The 22286-nt window shown below is 42.0% G+C and overlaps 1 protein-coding gene across 2 annotated transcripts in view; it reads left to right on the top strand.

Moving 5' to 3' along the window:
* Positions 1 to 22286, top strand: part of LOC117267093 (protein jagged-2-like) — an 82052-nt gene that overhangs the window by 34173 nt on the left and 25593 nt on the right. For both annotated transcript variants that reach the window (XM_033642749.2, XM_033642748.2), the window contains exons 4-9: positions 7580 to 7834; positions 9685 to 9745; positions 19237 to 19367; positions 19926 to 20045; positions 20457 to 20570; positions 20849 to 20962. In XM_033642749.2, coding sequence (XP_033498640.2) covers positions 7580 to 7834; positions 9685 to 9745; positions 19237 to 19367; positions 19926 to 20045; positions 20457 to 20570; positions 20849 to 20962 — 795 coding nt within the window. The remainder of the gene's footprint in view (positions 1 to 7579; positions 7835 to 9684; positions 9746 to 19236; positions 19368 to 19925; positions 20046 to 20456; positions 20571 to 20848; positions 20963 to 22286) is intronic.

Here is a 22286-nt window from a genome sequence, read left to right as displayed (position 1 = left end):
TCTGCATCAGGAAAACACTTTGACAACTATTTGTGTTGTTGCCAAATATTTTGTACAGTACACAGTGATAGGGAGAGAGTTGACAGTGGGGATCTGAGAGGTTTGGACAGGATCTGTGCTGAGGTGATGAGGCTTATATTCAATTGGATGTTGATAACAATCTTGACAATTAAATGTTCAAGTCATTCATTAAGAAAATTGTCGATCATTCTCAGGTGTTTGGATTTTTTGCTGCTTTTCTCACTTCCGCCTTTCGTATTTTTCACTATCGATCAGTCTTGATGAATCAATTATTTGTCAGAAAAATGTCCAAAAATAGTGACAGATTTTCAGCCCAGTTCTAAATTCAAACACCCACAGTATTTTATTGACTTTATTTACAGTCATGGAAGAAAAATGTTTACACCTAAGAAGCTGAAACCAGAAAATGTTTTGTATTTTTGACATGAAAAATTAATCAAAATTGTTGCTACTAATCAATTTATCAGTTAATCTTCTAGCTCTGTTCAGCTTCTTATCATCTTAACTCAGATATTTTTGGTTGTTTGAACTGTTGGCCGAACAAACCCAACAATCTGAAGTAGGGCTGCGACGATTAGTCGTCTAATCGATGACTAATCGAGTATTAAAATAATCGGTGACTATTTCAGTCGTCGACTAATCGGTTTGAGTCATTTTTCATAGAAAAGTACTATAAAAGTACCCCAAAATACTCTTACTGCAGCTTCTTACGTTCAAATATTGGCAGCTTTACACACTCTCCCATGACGGTGAACTAAAAACCTTTGGCGTGAGTACGAAACAAGACATTAGATGACATAAGTTTGGGGTTTGAGAGCGATGGACCGACATTTTTCAACATTTTTCGATAAAACGATTAGTCGGCTAATCGAAGAAATAATCGACAGATTCGTCGACAATGAAAATAATCATTAGCTGCAGCCCTAATCTGAAGACACCATCTTGCGCTGAGGGCACAATTTTTGTGCGTTTTCTAGACCAGTGGTTCTCAAACTTTTTATCCCCAAGACACACCTGTATAAATATCTGTGCACAGAAGCGTCTATAATGTTTGTTGTCCTTCTTACACCAACATAACTGTTTGCTTTTATTCACTTATATCAAATAACAATTGACAACCAATCATTACTCATGAAATACTTATCAATAAAATGATTCAAGAATTCATTTTAAACGTTTTAAAATTACAAAAAAGCATCAATAATGGTGACAAATTACGTCACACCATTTTAGAAACACTGTTCTAGACTAAATTAATGAATTGGAAAATCAGTTGATCAAGTAATAAAAAGTTGGGATGGGACGAGTCTGATTCAGACACTTTTGAAACAGCGTCTGAAAAAAAGAAACAAATATTTTGGTGATTTTATGCACACTCGTTTCATTTCAGCTCTGCGTGACCATCATTACTGCACTTTGCTGTTATTTACAGTAGCACCCGCACTGCCCCGCCTACACATACATAAGCACATAACTTCGTAGCACAGGAGAGGACAGACAAGTGAGGCGAGCGTTACTTGAGTTAATGGAAAGTCGTTACGTTACGTGCAAGATCGCTGCCAATATCTTTTTATTACCAAGAAACGTATGGAGCATAAACACAAGGCAGTTTCGTAGCTGTTTCCAGGTGATGTGTGTAAATTTCTTAGTGTTGACATAACGTTTCAAGAGAGAAACAATGCATCTAAGAAGTGATCGTCTCGGGCCCCAAAATCTTTAGTTTCCAAAAAAAAGAAAATGCTAAAACTCTCTGTCAGTGTAAAGATGACTTCTGTACTGGTTCCTGCTTTGTGTTGCTCACTTGTTTTTCCCATTAGGAAATGATTGCAGTAAAAAAAAAAAAGCAAAACAGTGCTTCATATTGTGACTCATTTAAAGATCCCTTCATCTGTGAGAATCTCTCAGGACATCCTAATAAGGAATAAAGTCTGCCAAACAAAGAAATAATGAAGTCATCAGGATGATTACAATAATAATGTGATTACAGCAAGGTGTCTCCAGGTGAGGACCTGAAGGTAGTTTCAGTGTGTGAACAGGTCCAGGCAGCAGCAGGTTGGAGAGGCCTCGGGAAAGAGAGGCTCTGTGAAGACTGTTTATGCTTCAGGAAGCCCCCGCCTGTTTCAAAACAAGACACACAGGGCAGGAGATGTTGTTGACTCTGTGCGTCGGTGGATTGTCGGCTGGCGTGGAGACTCAGTGGAGGGTAGAGATATGCCGATACTGGGCATGTGTCAGGTGCTGGACTGTCAGGAGAATATCCAAAACGTGTGTCCACATAGAGGTTTTCTTTGGCAGGAAAGCAGCGGCAGGGAGCTGGGGATGCTTAATATTATGATATTAACGTTAGCGAGGTGTCTAACCTGATGCTACATTAACAGAGGGTGGACTACACAGTTAACAACAGGCTTACAGTGCTTAAAGTTCAGATATTTTCAACCAGAAGCGCTCAGAGCGGCTGCACAAAAAAGCTGGAGCGCTCTGAAAAAAGAAGCCTGGCGTGGCGCTTTTCTTCAGACAGCTATCTAAACTGCTGAATGAGTGTTGCTGATTTTTCCTCCAGGTGTGACAGGCTAGGATTCATCTTTCACGTTATTAGAATTAACTTTAAATTCTGTCCGATATCTGAAGTGTTTAAAACCATGTGAAATGTAACACTCGTCCCTCTGTATGTTCTGATATCATCACCATAACTGCTGAAGTTTGACAGTGTAGAAAAAGACTCCATTTTCCACGCTGTCCTGATTTACTGAGTCTCTCTGCGAGCTAACACACTGCCACAGATTTCAGTCCCACACCCACCACCTGAAACACCCAGGCACTCACTCACTGCTGTTCATCTCCAGCAATTAGATATAAAAATATAGACCAATCATGAGCTCTCTCTGTACTGGAGGAGACGCGCTAAGAGGGGCCGTTGTTACTAGGGAGAGCAGGAGAGAGTGGGCCATATAAAACCGGCTTATATAAACAACGAGGGGCTTCAGATCTGAGCAGCTGATCGAGTCGAGAGCAACATGATTGTCTGTGTGAAGAGAAGATTCGTTTTAGGAACAAAGCCTGGCTGTTTTTTTACAAAGACTGTTTTTTAGTTGTGTGCAACAAGCTGCTTGTAACTGGAGTGTTTTGTTTGGGAGCTGCAGCACTTTTGCTTTGACCTTTGACCTCTTTACAACTTGTCGCTTGTAACAGTGGTGATCTTTGAACTCAAGTCAGGACTGTGTTCACACCAACACTTTTTTTGTTTTCCCTCACCTGGCATCTGATGTTTTCAGAACGATGTACTCTCATTCTTTCTACATGATCCACAAAAGGTCTAAAATACTTAAATGCTCAAATTAACCCTTTGAAACCTGGAGTGATGTCACTTTTCTCGTGCTGCTCTCACACACCTCTCCCAGGTATTCAAACCTTTGAACCCTGAGCAAATTGATGCAATTTCTTTCAAAAACACGGGGAAAAAAGCAACGAGCAACTTGGTAAGAAATGTCCCACAAATTGCAAAACAGAAAAACAGATTTAGAAAATTATTTAAAAACAAAAACTCGGAAAAACACCACAAAAGATAATAATGATTCTTATTATTACATTTTAATATTATGTCACAAAATTATTTAAGCACTCTTTCAAGGTCATTTCCTCGTTTTTTGGTTGTTTTTGAACTTTTATTGAACTAACTGACTTGTTCTTAATTTTCTCTTTTTACTAATTTCTTGCTGATTTTTTTTTTTTATTTTCAATTTTTTGGATAATTTCTTCTTTCGTTGCTCATTACCTTCTTCCCGGGTTTTTAAAAGAAATTGAGTCATTTTGCTAAGGTTTCAAAACATTAAAACATCAGCACTCAACATTCAGGCCTTACTTTTAGAAATACATGCACTTACTTACAAAAGCCCCTGTTTTAATTTTACCAACGAAACCAAAGTTGTAAACGTGTTAAATGTTACCTAAAGAAAAGCAGCTGTACAACAACTTTTCAAAATAAAATTATGTAAAACTCAATTTTTATTCTTAGTTTTCAATGGTCAGTGATACAAACGTGTTTTACTCTGTCCCCCCCCAAAAAATGTTTTTTACGCACAGTGGTTTTAATTCCTAGCAAGGAACTTTTTTTTTTCAAAAAAAAAACAACTTTCCAGTAGTTTTATTTGAAGTAAATGAAAAATTAATTTGAACTTTTAAAATGACACAAAATGTTACATATTCATCAAACAAACTATGATTCAAAGCTGCAGGATTTGTCCTGCATAGAGAATTAGGCGGCGGCCATCTTGAGGTGGCAACATCTTTGCCACCACAAAAACACAAAAGGGAACAAAACTCCTTTCCCTGCCACCCTATCATGTTTTCATATATTTGTATATCGCCAGCTGGCGAGTTAAAACTGCAGTCAGCGTTCACGTACCTCTACATGTATGCCCTAAGGCCGTCTTTATGGCGACTACAACGTTTACACCAGTAAAATATAAGGAAATTAAACAGGTTTAAATCAACTTTTTCCCACTTTACTGAACACAGAAGTTTAAATAGACACCTGTAAAACATGATAGTTCAGCACAGTGCACCTGTAAACATGAGAGCCACATATACCGATAAAAGCATTTAAATTAGTAGGTAAATACTCATTATAAAGTGTCCTGATTTGTTGCGAGCAAAATCAAACATATTTCCAGGTGTGGGTACAAAAGGACTCGAGGACTGATACCCAGCTCTAGTTGTAATCGTCATTTTCCTCTATCATCAAATTTTTACACCTCCAACAGTAGATGATGCCAAACAACCGCCACTCCACCCAGCTTGGTCTTGGCAAAGTGCTGGAAACATCACTAAGTCCAAATTAGTAGAAAAAACTTCTGCACACACTTAGTGAAAGTGAAAATGTGTTTTCTACCAGTTAGAACTCCAACAGTAAAACACATAGCTTGTAAAACACCAGTTGACGGCACGGTGCACATGCAGGTGCACTGCTGTGTAACTGTTTACAACTTCAATGTGTTGTTGTCATATATAAAAGCACACCTGGAATGAGAAAGTCAGAACATCACTCTCACCTCAGCAGTGATTCAGCGATGAGAACCTGGTTGTCAGGCGGTTGTTTTGTTTGGAGGCGTCTTCCTCGAGGTGGTTCAGCGCTGCGCAAACAAACTTCTACAGCAACTATAACAAACCAATCATCTCTCATTTCATCATTACATGTTTATCAGAGGAGATAAAAGAGGCAGAAATGACCAGTGGGTCCTCTCTTCTCTGTGTGGATGTGTTTTAACCTGCCGCTGGGTGGAGTTAAAATTATATGGCACCAAATAAATTGCACTTAATCAGCTTTGATATGCTCCCCTGTGATTGCCAAAACGTTATAATGAACCTTTTTATTGCTACATGCAGCGCGCCGTGCATTCCACCTCAGTTAAGATGCAAATTACCTAATTTTGCCCACCTCAATCTTGATCATTATACGAGCTTGGCGCCACTTTACTTTTCCGATCGTGTAGAGTTAGATGCTGTTTGTGTGTGGTGACATAAATCAGTATCTGACACTGGGCTCTGCAGTTTATGTGCAGTTTTCCTGCCAAAACAGTGCCAGAGTTTTAGTCCCAATACATTTTCTGATACCTGGGGTGTTTTCATTTAACAAATTAGACAGGAAGGAAGCGAGCATTTTATTTTTATTACAATCATAACCTTTAATTAAACAGGAAAGGCCTTTGAGAGAAAGCTCTTTTTTACAAGGATGTCCGCAGTTCATATGAAACAGTAGAAGAACATGAAAGTAAAACTATGTATTAGCAAATTATTCAAGAAACAGGACAAGGACATCAACATCTGCTCATGGACGAGAGAGTCGTGTTCATGACAGCGTAAGATTAATGGCGTCCTCCTTGGCTGAGCTGTAACGTTAGCTAGCTCAGTGGTACTAGGTGAGCTAACAGTAGATGCACACTTCCTTCTTGTTGTGAGGAGTTTCATGTAGGAACTATTTTTTTTCAACCTAACTACACCCGCCAACTGAATCACTGTGCAGAAGGAAGCGTGCATCTACTGCTAGCTCACCTAGCACCACCGAGCTTGCTAACGTTACAACTCAGCCGAAGAGGATGCCATTAATGTTTGCATATCCTACCGTCAACAGCACGAACCTCTTGTCCATTAGTAGATGCACACTTCCTTCTGTGCAATGATACAGGTTTAATTTGGTGGAAGGATAATAGTCCCTACATGAAACTGAAACTATTTTCTTTCCACCGAATTACACCCCTGTCACTGTGCATTAGCAAGCATGCGTCTACTCATTGAGCTGTAACGTTAGCTAGCTCAGTGATGCTAGTTGAGCTAGCAGTAGTTGCACGCTTCCTTCTGCACAGTGATTCAGTTGGCAGGTGTAGTTAGGTTGAAAGAAAATAGTTCCTACATGAAACCGCTCACAACAAGGTCTGTGGATTATCTTGAGTAAGCAGGTCATGATTTCTGGAAAGAGACGTTACTGTTGAATTTTTCGCAAGCATTTTTTGGCGCTTTAAGACCACAAGTTGTATTCAAACACAATAAAATCGCAATCTCCCATTTATTTAGAGTTTAGAAAAGTCTCTTAGTGTCGCAAAGTGAAAAACCAGGCCATTTATCATCGCTCATGACAAACTGGATACGCAGGAAGTCATTGATATGTGGGGTAAATATGGAGGGAAATGTCTGTAGTCAAACCTGGTTGTTGAAGTTGAGCTTATACTGGCTACCGCGATGGTTTCATGTTATTCTCGGTTGATTTAAACCATCAACTCTGTCTGTGTTGGCGCTTTGCTCAACCCACGGAGGACAGCAACACTGTGAGCAGTGAGGATGAGCTCTTCCTTCCAGCTCTGTCTCATCCAGGTCACACTCTGCTCTGCGAGCCACAGAGGCAGAGCCTGCTGGGTCACGCTTCTTCTGTTCCTTGAGAACAAGCTAAAGGGCCTTTCCTATGTCGCCCTTCCTCGTCTGTTCCACGTCTCTTATTATTTCCGGCCTGGCTCCGATGGAGTCGGGGCTGGATATCCTGAGAGGGGGAAGCGAGGGAGGGAGGGAGGGAGGTAGGGGGGACAGAAAAGCATTTTACCAAGCAGGAAAAGTGAAAAAGCATTTGGTTTATCAAGCCCTCGCAGACCTCGCTCCTACACCCTCTGTTTGTGCTCGCTTCATTTTCCTATTCTTTCCCCCTTTTTCCTCTTCTCTTTTTTCTTCTTCCACATTCTTGGTGGAACAGAGTGAGGTTTGACTGGAGGTTACACCTTCCCTCTGATGTGTGCTAACAACAGGCATTCTTCGAAGCCTTGTGCGCTGTCTTATCTCACTAAACGCCGGGTTGTTGGGTCAAATCCCATAGCCGGACTCAGCCCTGCTCCTTGGAATGTCATTCAGAATTTTTGTTATTTAGGCTCTCCTATCTAACTGACCTAAATACCTGACCTTTTGAGTGTTTCTTTTTTCTGCACTGCTAAAATAGTAGTCGATTAGTCAGTCGACTGTTCAGTAAAGAACTCAACAGTGGCGCTGCTCTAGCAATGATTTGTTTGTCTTTCTTTCTCAGATGAGGAGCTGCTGATTGAGCGCAGCATCCACAAAGGGATGATCAACCCCGGAGAGGAGAAGCAGCCGGTGGAGTATAAAAGCTTGATCGCCAGCCTTGAGTACACCATCCGGGTACGCTGCGATGAACACTACTACGGCAGCAAGTGCAACAAAGTTTGCCGTCCCCGCGACGACTACTTCGGCCATTATGTGTGCGACCAGTTGGGGAACAGAGGCTGCATGGAGGGCTGGACGGGGCCCGACTGCAAAACAGGTACACGGAAAGACATCGATCATACCTAAAACAAGGGCTGCAACTAACCTGCTGATTATCTTTATGGTTAATCGATTAATTGTTTAGTCTATAAAATGTCAAAAAAAATGTGACTAACAGTCCAATACCCAAATATTCTTCATGTACTCGCAAAAATGACAAAGAAAGGCAACAAATTTTCACATTTAAGGAGCGGGAACCAGCAAATATTGGACATTTTTACTTGAAAAATGACTGAAACAATTAATCAATTATCAAAATAGTTGGTGAATAATTTTCTGTAGATTGACTTAACTTTAATTGGCCAGTCATTGAAGCTCTACTGTGAACACATGCAGCAATTCATAGGCTAATGAGGCTCCTCATTTTCACTTTTTACTGATTTATACTGAAAAAAAATAAACAAATAAATAAATAAAATAAAATATTATCAAAAATATTACCAATATCATAACTAAAAATTACCAATAAATAATTCAAATGGAGCCAAAAAATAATTGTAAAGCATTATTATTTCATGTGTGGATTGTAGTTTATGTATTTTATCGTGCCCTCCGTATTTACGTTGCATTGTGTATGTGTATGAAGGGTTTTAAACTGTACATTTTTAATTACATTTAAGGTCTACATTAAAAGCCCAACTAGGGACAAGAGTTGAAAATTAGCAATAGCTATAAACTCGACACATTAGTCCCATAGTCTGTATCGGACTTATGTTAAATTGCATCGTCCTTATCGAATAAAATAAAAAATAAAAATGAATAAATAAATACAGTTACGTTAGTTTAACTGCTGGTTAGCTAGCTTAAAAAATAATATTTTTTGCTTTCCTTTCATTGAATTAAAAATATCAGAACTCTGTTAATTTTACTGTTCTACGCATCTTTTCATAACTAAGTTTGTTTTCAGTTCCTTTGTTAATTAACTAGGCTCAGAACATGATTCTGAAAACAAAAAATTCAACAGGTTTTCTCTACGTTGGTAACTTTTATTTAAAAAATAAGTGTTATGATACTCAAGCAGCACTAAATGAGACAAATAAACTAGGAAGTTTAGTGTTTTTTTTCCTCTTGTGTATGTATATAATTTGATTAATTAACACTCAGTGACACTTTTTATGTTAGAAAAAAAAGCAAAAAGGTTAAATAAAATATTAATGATAAAAGAAAACATGTTTACAGCTGCGTTAAATGCCATCAGAGGTACTAAAGGAGGAAGAAGATGATTTTCTTTGTCATGTAATACTGTTAAGATGTAGTGACAGTTTCATCAAATATGACAAAAGGTTGTTTTTATAAAAATAACCTACTGTAACTTTAAATGCAAAAGCGTTAAATGGTTAAACTTGAGTTCCTGTGCTGCAAACACTGTGTTTAAAACATAAACCTCTCTCAGAATTCACATCTTACTCACCATATCTCAGTCTCACTTTTTTTTTTAAGAGTTAAATTGAATGTTCAAACTGCGGTCACGTGGACAAAGCTTTCTCAGACTCTACCTCCCCGCTGTCCTTTTCGGAAAACGTTTGGAAGTTCATTGCAGTTCATGTCAAGTGTCACTTTGTAAGAATCCAAAGAATGTTTGGAAACTCTCGTCACTGCTGGAGACACCTTCAATTTTCCAAACAACAACTTGCCATCCATTGTTACTGCTGCAGAGATTCTCGTCCTTCTTACAAACAAGAAAACACGGGAAATGAGATTTTAATGATTTGACCATCTGCACAGCGAGGTGCCAGACGAGAACTCAGAGACGATTGGACGTTAGTGGTTTTTAAAAATTGCTGATGAAATGGTGACAGATTGTGGAACTAACACAAACTTGTCACTTTCTCTTTCCTCTCCCCAAAGCCATCTGCAAGCAGGGATGCAGCCTCCAGCATGGGACGTGCAGCGTGCCGGGGGAGTGCAAGTGAGTCGGCTCTACGAGCTTTTGTTGTTTGTTTGTTTGTTCCACCTTGTTCGCCACAGAGAGCGCGGCTGTCAACTGATGTAAAATATGCTCTTGTTTGGATGGAAAGAGTTTAATGAGGTTAACAGTGGTGACACAACACAGTGATGAGGCGGCGAGGGAGGGAGAGTTGTTGATAACATACCACCGCCCCATCCTAGTTCTGTGAAGTGCCCCCCCATCCCTCCACCTCCATCCCTCAGCTCCACTCTGATCCAGAAGCCATTGTTCTGCTTCCTGTTCTAAAGCTGGCCTGCTCCTGCCTGCACACACACACACACACACACACACACACACAGAGGCCTGTTTTTTTGCTATATGTTTCCTCCCTCGTCGTCCTCCAGCAGCACGGAGGCACTGTGCCCCTTCTCCCTCCCCCTGCACCTCCCCTCTAATATCTACAACCCCCATCACCTCTTCCTATCCCGGGCCTTGTTATGGCTGGCACTCGCCGGACTCCACGCAACGAGCTGCAGACAAAAGGCAGGCAGAGAGAACGCAGCTAATCCGACACTTTAAAAGGGTAGAAAAACTCCCAAAGTAAATACATATATTAGTTACATAAATTGTCCCTAGGTGTGAATGGTTGTCTGTCGGATGATAGTCTAGTGACCTGTCCAGGGTGTACCCCGCCTCTCACCCAGTGTCAGCTGGGATAGGCTCCAGCCCCTGTGACCCCTAACAGGATAAGCAGTTAAGGAAAATGAATGAATGAATTTGCAGATAAAAATCTGTGCTTGGCATGATACGGCTTTTACTTGGAATGCTGTTTGTTTTGGCACTATTTGGCTTGCCTGCTAGAACCTGTGATATTTTCTCGTAAACTTACCCAAACCCAAACTGACCCTCGCAGTGGAGGACAGTCCAGTTACTCACAAAACTGTAAAATGGACGCATAGTGGACTATGAGCTTTTTAAAAAAAAGGCTTGCTTGTTGAACAGGAGAGGAGGCTGCGGAGGGAAATGTAGATTTGATTACATGTGGAACTGAAGTGTACATTCAGACAGACACACACACACACACACACACACGCACACAGAGGAATATGGAGAGGGCAGAAGAGGGGAGGGAGGTGAGGGGTTTACACAGAGGCAGGTTTGATATAGTTAAGATCTCACACAAAAAAAAAGAAAAGAAGGCTGACATTTCTCATTGGAAATGGCCGGAGGATTGAAAGAGAGAGGAACACCCTGGAATGTGCCTCAACATGTGATTTGGAGCTTCATCGCAATCAGGGGCACACACACACACACACACTCACACTGCTGAGAAACAGGAAGACAAACATCCATCCAACAAGCAGATGGATGCAAAGAGAATAAAAGATGTTTTTTTCATCGTGGATTCATAAAAGTCCTCATTAATCACAACTTGACACACTGACATCATCACTGTAAATTTACAGCTGTTAGCGCTAAAGCTAGTTAGCATCAAAACATAAAATATCAGCAAAATCATGGATTAGAGATTTTATAATTACTAGCTTCTTTTTTTTTTTTTTAACGCTTTCAGCTACATTTCATAGACATCATCAACAGATGTTTGCTCAGTTGTCACTAAGAAGGCTTCAGGCTACGTTCAGACTGCAGGCAAATCAGATTTCCTTCTCAAATCAGATCTCTAAGACAGACTGTCCACACGTTATTTACAAGTGATTTGTGTCCAGACATCACCAACCTATCTGCATGGGTTGCTGTGGTAACAATGTAGGAACCGGCAACGTTGTAGGTGCGCTGGAGATGCGGCTTTCCAACGCAGAAGCATGAGAAAGAGGTCCATCATTTCGCCCGCCAAACAATCACACTGTCAGGTCATGGTTATTTAGTGGTGCAGTGGTTAGTATTCCCGCCTCACAGCAGAGAGTTTGCATGTTCTCCCTGTGTCAGCGTGGGTTTTCTCCAGGTGCTCCAGTTTCCTCCCACAGTCCAAAGACATGCAGGTTAATTGGTGACTCTAAATTGTCCGTAGGTGTGAATGTGAGTGTGAATGGTTGTCTGTCTCTATGTGTCAGCCCTGTGATAGTCTGGTGACCTGTCCAGGGTGAACCCTGCCTCTCACCCAGTGTCAGCTGGGATAGGCTCCAGCCCCCTGCGACCCCTAACCGGATAAGTGGTTAAGGAATATGAAATAAATGAATGACTAAATGAATTGTTCTGCATGCGCAACACTGTGCTGGCAGCAGCATGGATACCTGTCAGCACTTCCATCACTCTGGATTTGACATCATCGTTGTGTTGCGAGTGACACAAAAGACACTTTGAAATCTGATTTGAGTGGCCAGAGCATAGAGACAGAGACATATCGAACCACCTGCATGTGTGGTTTGACTAGCATTTGCTAAAACTGCATTTCATGTGTCTCTTTTCCTTTTTTTATTTTGGCTATCCAGACTTTCAACAATCAATCTGGATGTGCCAAAAAATACTTTTGTTTTGGCAGTCTGAACAAGGCCCAGTCAAGTATTAAACTTGAACCATGCACGACTGTCAACAGTCGGTCATATCTGGTCACAGTCATATATTTTGAAAGCTTCAGAAAAAAAACCTTAAGTTGAGATTATTTTTTCAAACAGCTCGTCTAATTCCCATCCAAATATGGGAAAAAAAAGTGTCAGAGCTGATAGAAATGATTTCCAAAACTACAAAATAATACCCAAGTTTTAAGTTATCCTTAAGTTAAACAATACAATCAAATCTATACAACATACTCTAAACAAATGAGGGTAAATGTGATGTCAGAGAACGTGAAAGAGAGACAGAGAAGCAGAGCCTGAAGGGTTAACGACAGAGAGAAGCAGTGAGAAAAAGAAAGGGAGAGAAACAGCCTGGCAGAGGAAAACTAAAAATGTGTGTTTGGTATCTTGTTTCTTACACACAGCGCATTCACAACCTACGCTCCCTCATGTGACACTACTAAACATGTAGCTAGGCAACAGCGGGCTAAGTCCGTCCGCTGGATTTGGGCGCGAGGCCTGCCTGTAAATAATTCAGCGGTCCCACACACACACACACACACACACACACACACACACACACACACACAGGCCCCTCTACCTCTACCCCTGCCCACCGTCCCGTCCTCTGGGTGTGGTTTGTCTGAGGGGCAGCAGCAGAGCGGGGGTTTGTGGGCAGGCGGGATATTTTCGGCTCCGGCTGGCCCCCGCGGCCCCTTCCATTGATGGGACGGCAGCAGGCCGGCGACGGGGCTTGTGGGTAATGCCACCCTTGGCCTGTGGCTGCTCGAAACCATTTCCCTGCTCTCCCACACTGCAGCCAGACAGACTGTCCACGCTGCCACCGCTGCTGCACGGCTGACAGTGTGCAGGGCACCACCGCCGACCGCAGTGCCGGACAACACCACATACTGTAGTAAACAATAACAGCGCTGTCACACACACACACACACACACACACGCACAGGCACATAACTGGGCTTCACTCAGCGAGCAGCATCAGATTAAAGTTGTTGCGGTCGTGCATGCAGTTAAAGGCGTTTCAGCTTACAAATTGTGCATGAAGCAAAACTTGTGCATGTTTTAACACAACCAGACTTTCATCCTGGCTGCATTTTTATCATGTGAGTGTCTGATGAGTCCCTCATATCTACCCATATAAAAGATCCCCATGTCACAATAGGTGTTGTAAAGGCCCCATATTCTAAAAATGTCTGCATCTGAAAAATTGGACTCACAAATTCAAAACTATCTGCATGAATGAAAAACAGTAGAGATCAATAGAGTCCGGCAACTTGAAAGACAATATAAACCAGAGGTGTGGACTCGAGTCTCATGACTTGACTCACAAATGTAATGACTTTAGACTCCACTTGACAAATTCAGAGAACACTTGCAACTTGACTTGGATTTTAACACCATTCATTCAGTCATTCATTATCTGTGAGCCCTTCTCCTGGTCGGGGTCGCGGGGGGGCTGGAGCCTATCCCAGCTGACACTGGGTGAGAGGCAGGGTTCACCCTGGACAGGTTACCAGACTATCACAGGGCTGACACATAGAGACAGACAACCATTCACACTCACATTCACACCTACGGACAATTTAGAGTCACCAATTAACCTGCATGTCTTTGGACTGTGGGAGGAAGCTGGAGCACCTGGAGGAAACCCACGCTGACACAGGGAGAACATGTAAACTGCACAGAAGGGCTTTGAACCCCCCCACCCTGGGTTTGAATCAGGAGCCCTCTTGCTGTGAGGCGATTTTTTCTTAGACTTAAGCCTTTTGACTTGAAAATACTTGATACTTCTCCCAAGCCCAAAGATTGAAAAGTATGTTTTTTAAAAAGTGCCTTGAATCAGTTCTTTCCCTGAATCAGCTAACGTTAACACCAAATATTCCCAGCAAGTGGACACGTAATTGCTTACATCATGCACTTTATTTGAACCAATGCAACAGCATCGTGTCAAGTTGTAGGAGAGAACCATGAGGAGATACTGTAACGTTACTAAGCGCCAGTTGGAAAACATGCGGTGGTAAACAAAAAATTGATTTCAGTATGTTAACTGTGTGGGTCGAAAATTACAGATGGAGACACAACAAATGCCAACAAACTTGTTTTAACCAATAAAAGCAAACTGTAAAAAGATTTTGTAAATTTGCTGTACTAGTACTCAGTTGTTAAAATGGCATTACATTTGGTGAGGAGTGCTTTATGACTTGTTTAGGACTTGGAATTTGACTGGGGACTTGTCAGTCTTGACTCAGGGCTTGTCTTTCTTGATTAGGGACTTAAGTGCAAAGAAGTGCTGCGAATCATCTTTATTTTCAAAATCAATTAATCTGCAGATTATTTTTCAATTAATCTTTTGGGCTACAAAATGTCCAAGAATAGTGACAAAGGTCCATCCTAGTATCTCATAGTCCAAGGTGATGTCTTTAAATGTCTTGTTTTTCAGTCCAATTCCCAAAGTTCTTCAGTTTAATATGATATAAAACAGAGAAAAGCCGGAAATCTCCATATTTGCAAGGCTGAGAACAGAATTTTCTGCCATTTTTTTGCATGAAAAACTTCTTTGATTAATCAACCATCAAAATAGTAAGCAATTATTTTTCAACAATTAGTCAACCAATCATTGTAGCTGTGGTGCAAAGACTTGAGACTTACTTTTGACTTGCAAAGCACTGACTTGGTCGCAGCTCTGCTATAAAAAACAAGTAGAAGGTTCAAGTTTGAAAAGCCCAATGAGTAAAACTACAGTAGATGACACAAAGTGCAACAATCAGAGGTTTACTATAGTTCATGGTTAATCGCAGCAGTTGATTCCAAAAAAGGGCCGAGGTTCAGCGCCCTGCCCACCAGCGTGGTGCCTCCAGTCTGTCACTGTCTTCAGTTACTACTGCAGCTCACTACAGAGCAGCACACCACTGCTGCTAAGAGAAGTGTTTGGGTGGCATCCATTTTGAAGTGTTTGTGAGCCGGAGTGGAGGGACAGTGGTGGGGGTGGGGGTGAGGGTGGGGGGTGGGTCGCTCCCTAAAATAGCCCCGACGGAGAAATGACAGGACAGGTGGGGCAAGGTTACCACTGGCCTTGGAATAACAGAGTGCTGCCATAAACCAACAGATTAGCTAACCCTTCGCTGGCCTCCCCTTCGAGACGACTAACCCTCGTTCCACAAACCCGCCGCTCATTCCAAGTCTGACCTCTACGGAGCTCACGACACAGGAAGAGGGCTGAGAGGAGACACGCAACACATGACTCAAAAAGCAGCTTCTTAGTGAGTCCTTTTTGTCTGCAGTCTGAGCAGAGCTGAATATCTTTGTTTTCTGAGCAGTGCTGAAACAAAATCAGTACAAAATTATTGATGATCAGTTATTTGGTCAAAATGCAAAACTTTTCTGGCTCCAGCTTCCCTTTTTTTCACTCTTACTGGACAAAACAAGCAATTTAAAGGTGTCAACTTGGCATATTTCACATTTGATATTTTTTAGAATAGAAGAAGATGAGAGAAGTTGATCTTTATTGTCCATCAGGGTGGAAATTTGTCTTCGGCTCATCAAACACAAGACACAACATACAAAGCAGACAAGCAGTTAATTAAACAGACATAAAGATGTTGTTTCAGGATGCAGACACTAATTTCTAGTAAGTTCTTGAAGCAAGCCGATTTCGATTTCAAAAATCACTGGAAAAAACACAGTCCCTTTGAATTAAAAAAAATAAATCTTAGGATTCATTTAAAGACAGAAATGACTTCATAAGAAACATTTTTTTTCCAAAGTTACTCACAGCAACACTTAAAAATAGGCAGTACACTCTCAGAAATAAAGGCGACATCTAGAACCATATAGGGTTCTTTGGCTCGTCCCCCTAGGAGAACCCTTTTTGAATCCTGGTAGAACCTTTCAAAGGGTTCTACCAAGAACCCAACATAAACAGTTGTACCTGGAGTCATCTGTTACAGTTTCCACACAGAACTTGAAACAGGTTCCTGCACCTAATTTTGGAGCCCATCCCACAGGGCTCTAACTATAGTAATTGACTCCATTACCTTTAGACATCACTAGTACTACTCACGGTTTTAGTTTAACAGGTCAGCAGGGGGCAAAGAGAAGTAAGTCCAGCAGCCTCGGGCTTCATGAGGCTCCTAAACTACTGGGGCTAATTTGGTCCAGCAGAACCAACAACACACATGGTTCCCAATCAATTTTTCGGGGGTTAAATCTTCGTGAGAACACTACTACTACTATAGTCGTCACTGTTTCAATGGTGCTGTCGGGTTGGGAACTGAAACTCATAGGTCCCGTTTATACGACAACGATTTCAACTGAAAACAGTAAACTTAAGTTGCGTTTTGGCTGATCGTTTACATGACAGCGGTGTTTTGGGTGCCTGAAAATGCAACGTTTTGAAAACGTGTTCCAGAGTGCAATTTTTTGGAAACAGCAACGTCTCCATTGTCGTGTAAACTTGCAATATGCCGTTCCTCTGAAAATGGAGACTTTTCGCACATGCGCATTACACTTCCAGTCACTAGGCATGCACAAGAAAGTCAACCATCACAACAACAATGGCGGACTCCCGAGCTCTGCTTGTGCTGCTCACCCTGTTGAATTTATTAACGCTTCCCCATCATAGTGTAGATTTACTGTAGCAACTCCACCTCGTCGTCCGTCCAGACAAACGTTTGTGCGGTTGCCATTTTGTTTGTTTATACATCGCCACTCTGTAGAAGGAAGCGTAAGCGTCACACCACCAACTACTGGTCTGGCATGTATACTGCAGCGTTTTTGGTCATTTTTGTGGATCCGTGTGCACGGCGATTGTTATCAAAACGTTGTCGTCTAAACGCGGATTTTTTTTTTTCTTTCAAAACGAAAATGAGAAACGATTCTGTTTGCAGTGGATCGTTTTCGTATAAATATGGCCTGAGTCTCAAGCCTCATTTATACGTCCATTTCAAACGCTGTAAACGCCACTGCCCTCATACTTCCATGTGTTTTTTATGTTGGCGTAGATACAGCCAATAAAGGGGGGAATTAAAAGTTTTACACAACAACTAATGAGCAAACAGTGGTGGAGATTATAATGATGTACCTTGGAGCGGGGCAGCATTGTAGATGGCGGTGCACTGTGTGGCTGTTGTATACATGGCAACATATAGATGGAGAATTCTTGTCATTATATCACCAATTCGTTCCGCCATTACTTGAATTTCTTTGTCCTCTCCTACGCTTGAGAACTACCCTACACTGCCTCCACGATCTCCAGTGGTACTGCTCTGTTTCATCCGTATCCCTAAACTTTAAGAAAACGTGAACAAATATGGGCGAGATGAACGCAGACTACAGACAGAAGAACCCTTGAAGAACCCTTTCTTCTAAAAAGGTTTATTCAGAAGCAAATGGTTCTGGGAGGAACCTTCAGCCCTTCGGGAAGAACCCCTGAAGAACCCTCTAAAAGCATACAAGATAACTAGACTAGATATTCTCTTAGATTTTGGATGTCATGACATCGTTAAGTGTCGTCTTGACCTGGTTGTAAAGGCTGCTTTACAGTAAAGTGATGTCGTTTTCTAACCTTACCAGACTGTTCTAGCTGTTCTATTATTTGCCTTCACCCACTCAGTCATTATATCCGTGTTACTGATGATTATTTATCAAAAATCTTATTGTATAAATATTTTCTTAAAGCATCAATAGTCAGCCCTAGAATATCGTTATTTGGTGAAACATATCGTGATGTTTGATTTACACCATATCTCTCAGCCCAAAGATTACTTTACATGAATGCTTGCATGTCTTAAAAGCAGCATGACAGGACACACACGCAACACAAACACACTCTTGTTGCTGAGGAATGTCCCCTGGCTCTGTGTCCTAAGATTAGGCGCTGCAGCAAACGTGTCATTCACCTTGAGGAAGACGTTCTGTCCGGCAAATTACTGCTGTGACATTCAGCTGTGACTCAATCAGCTCTCCTGTGTCTCCTGAACCTGTCCACTCAGCATGTGTCCTTTCTTTTTTCCCATGAGTTGAAATGGTTAAAATGCATTTCCCTTTTCTGGCACCTACAGCATTCTTGGTGTTGACTTGGGGACGTTTGACTGGCATACTGCCCGACATCAAGGGCTCCTCTGTGTTTTTTTACACATAGTAAAAGTATTAAATTACTTGTTTGTTATCACTGCATAACTATCACTGTTTTTTCATGGCAACTCCCTGTGCGTTATTAAGTGCCTCTGTGTGCCTGATATTCCCTCAGGCTGGAGCTGTAAATAAGAACACATTCTCAGTGTGCTTGTGAAATAAGAGGCACTTATTTTACTGAAGAATCTACTCAGCCACTGTTGCACCCACTGAACTCTGTGCTCAGCAGACGGTCTTTTGATCGTCAGTGGTGGCACGAGCATTTGAGTATTTACTGAAATATTAGCAACATTAAAACAACTGAAGGAAATCTGAAACGATGGAGCACAGCTGTGTTGTTGTCGGACCCTGGTCTGAGTGCCCAGTGCTACGTTATGTTAAGCACAAGACTAACAATCAATCCAAAACATTGAGTTTAGTCTTACGAAAATGAGATTTCTCATTTAATAGATGAGCAACCATTTTAACTATGTGACGTTTATTTACAGTGTTTGGTGCCGATGGCAAAATACAGTGTGTACGCTAACTGAACCAAATGAAAAATGCACCAATCTTAAACTTCACTCCCGAAAGACGGGATGAAGGATGAAGTTTAGTTTGGCTGTTTGGGGAAAATACTCCCTTCTCTAGTTTGGGGTTTCAGGTCACGTCAAGAAGGAAGGAAAGAGGAAATGTAGGACAAGATGAAAAGAGGAAATGAAATAAGATAGGAAAGGGAAAAGGAGGATGGGAAGGAAGGGGGAAGAAAGAAGAAATGCATTACAGTATCATATTTCCTCCCAGGTGTACAGTATGTTTCACTGTTGAACTATAAAAACTAACCGTCCTCTCTGCTGTGTGTTGCAGGTGTAACTACGGCTGGCAGGGTCCGCTCTGTGACGAGTGTTTGCCGTATCCTGGCTGTGTTCACGGCACCTGCAATGAGCCCTGGCAGTGCACCTGTGAGAAGAACTGGGGAGGTCTGCTCTGTGACAAAGGTCAGATCTCTTTCTCACACATCCATCCATTGGATATCTACACTTGAGATGTACAGGGTGTTGTCCCCAACAACTCAGTTTCAAGTTTGCCACGTGTATTCCACGCTGTGTGGAAACAAATGATGGAAAACAAAAGTTGCAAAGACAGAACGTCTGAGACGCCACAGTATGATTTGCAGAACACATAAAAACAGAGCTATTGTTAAGTATTTTTTGATTTCCAGTGCGTGAGCTAAAAAAATCACCTTTGTGTTACGCCACATCAGTGGGAAGAGGACACCGTGTGATTTGTCAAGATGTAGGGGACGAAAGTAGAAGTGACATTTTCTGTAAATATCTTTCATTGTTTTCCTGGTAACCCGAAATCAGATGCTTTGGAAGAGAGAAATGAGTGAAATGGAGCCTGTGAAGTTTTTATGTACGACTGTTAAAGAGCACAAAGCTGCAGAGTGATGAGAAGTTTAACCATTTAAATTACATTTGATTAAGTTTGTGTCAGGTAAGTTTTTTGCATTGATGCACACAGAGTGGGTCACATCAGCGTTCTTTGCTTTGCAGATCTGAACTACTGTGGGACCAACCGGCCCTGTAAGAACGGAGGGACGTGTATGAACACAGAGCCGGACGAGTATAACTGCGCCTGTCCCGACGGCTACTCGGGCAAAAACTGCGAGATCGGTGAGTCTCTAAATCAGGGATACTCAACTTGCTTTGCCTGGGGGCCGCTTTGGAAAATGATAAGTGGCCAGGGGCCAGTCTCAAAAGCCCTGCACAGGTCAGGTGTAGGCAGCAGCAGTTCTTGGATTTGAGGACTTTTGGGGTTTAGCCTGGACCTCTGTTGGGCTTTCAGGGGACCCTCCACTTTTGGTCCTTTTTATGCACCCTGGCACCTTATTTACATTAAAGATGAAAAAAAGAATCCTTTTGGGAATCAGCTTATTTTCACTGCTCCAAATCAAATAAACTTGGTTCCAGAATCCAGGTTTTTGTGCCACTTCACTTTCAGTGCAAATTTCTGAGGAACCGGATGGATCTGATGAGATTTCTAATTATTTTTACTCATGTTTCTCTCTTAATTTTTCTCTTCAGCGGAGCACGCCTGTGTGTCCAACCCCTGTGCCAACGGAGGGACGTGCCATGAAGTCCCCTCAGGATTTGAGTGTCACTGTCCGGCAGGCTGGTCTGGGCCGACCTGTGCTAAAGGTGAGGGGAGTCTACAACCCGTTTAACTCTTCTACAGACAAGATGAGGCAACCGTATCGTCTGTTCGGTTGCATATAACTGATCACTGTTTTACAGAGGGTCTGTTTTCAGTGACCTAAAGCACAGTTTGCATGCGGACAAAAGGCTAAAATGCATAGAAAAAGCTACATTTTCAAATATACATCTGTACATTTGGACTAGGCCTTAATTTCTCCAGTTGTAGTTGTAGTTTTCTCCAGTGATCATGGCTGCAGTATTCATTGTGGTTCATATTTCAGACACAGATGAATGTGCCTCTAGCCCCTGTGCTCAGGGAGGAACCTGCATGGACATGGAGAACGGCTTCGAATGCGTCTGTCCTCCGCACTGGACGGGCAAGACCTGCCAGATAGGTAGGTGATTCATATGTTGGTGCTTTTCAAATGTTGAGCAGGGTTGTTTATGTATATGGGATTATTATTAAATATTAAGTGGCATTTATTAAAATTTGATTTGGAACATTAAAATGTCAATACTCTCTGAAATCCTGTTTCAAAGTGTTGTTGCATGCTGGATGATATTTTGCTGTGATAAAGCCAGTGTGTTTCTGTGTGTTGCGCCGACAGTGAATGCCATGCGTCCGACTGTATTCCAGGAATCCCATTTGCTTGCAGAGTTACAGCATATCTGGGTGTTTGTTTATCCTGCTGTGTCGTTTAACCAGTAGTATGACTGCGGGAGGGCCACTAATTTCAAATGAGTGTGTGTTTGTGTATACGCACACCGAACGGAGACACTCGCTGGGTATCGTCTACAACTCGAGCCAGGTGACTTGAGTAAAGCTAAAAATAACCTCCAGCCTGGCAACTGCTAGCCTTGGGACAAAATATACTCCACCAGGGGGTTATCTTTGGCTCCAGACTGGGCGTAACCGGGTTGTATGTACGCTACGGTGAGGCGACACCCCGACATAGCGGAGCCCTCACCCCCTTCGACCTCAGCCAGGAAACACTTTATAATCTGTAAACATGCGCAGGGAGCAGCCGAAATGATTTGGTTTGTGTTACTGATTCTGTCATTCTCAGCACGCCTCCCCTTTCAGGGAGCAGGGTGGTACCTGGGAGAGAGCAGCGTGAGGAAGAGGAGGAGGAGGGCTGGTGGTGGTGGGGGAGGTTGGGTTTTTGGGAATGGGTTGGGGTGTTTAGTTTCAGCAGCCCAACAGGTGCCGCTTACCTCCTGGGAGTAGTATTAATGCACTGTGTCGGTTTATAGTGAGGGAGGCGGCGCGGCGATAGCTGCCTCTGAAACTGACCACTTGGAATGCCGCAGGTTGGCCTTCAGGGAATGCAATAGAGAGACATTAACCCTGAGGGAGGGGTGGGGGGGTGAGGATAGAGCAGTGGAAGACATGAAACCCTGTCAGACATGAGCTTCACCCTGTAAATGTTCTGGCAGTTTTACATGTTTGAAAAAGACCTTGAGTCGTTTACCCATAAAAGTCATAAAAGCAATCTGACAACATGGTGCCAAGTAACGTAACTTAATCCAGTCACATTAAGATAAAGGCTTCACCACACACACAGGCTCAAATATGCATATTAGAGACTTTTAATGTTCCACACTGTAGTAAACGTCTCTCTCAGTTATCATTCCTGATGCACGAGGAGATAAAGTCCTTTTAATAACCCATGAAACTCTGTGAATGAGCCTGTTTTAATTTGTAGTTCTTCTGACGTC

The sequence above is a fragment of the Epinephelus lanceolatus genome, chromosome 15, assembly GCF_041903045.1.
Source record: "Epinephelus lanceolatus isolate andai-2023 chromosome 15, ASM4190304v1, whole genome shotgun sequence".
NCBI lineage: Eukaryota > Metazoa > Chordata > Actinopteri > Perciformes > Serranidae > Epinephelus > Epinephelus lanceolatus.
The sequence above is the reverse complement of the archived record's forward strand: the minus strand, read 5'-3'. Positions and strand labels throughout refer to the sequence as shown.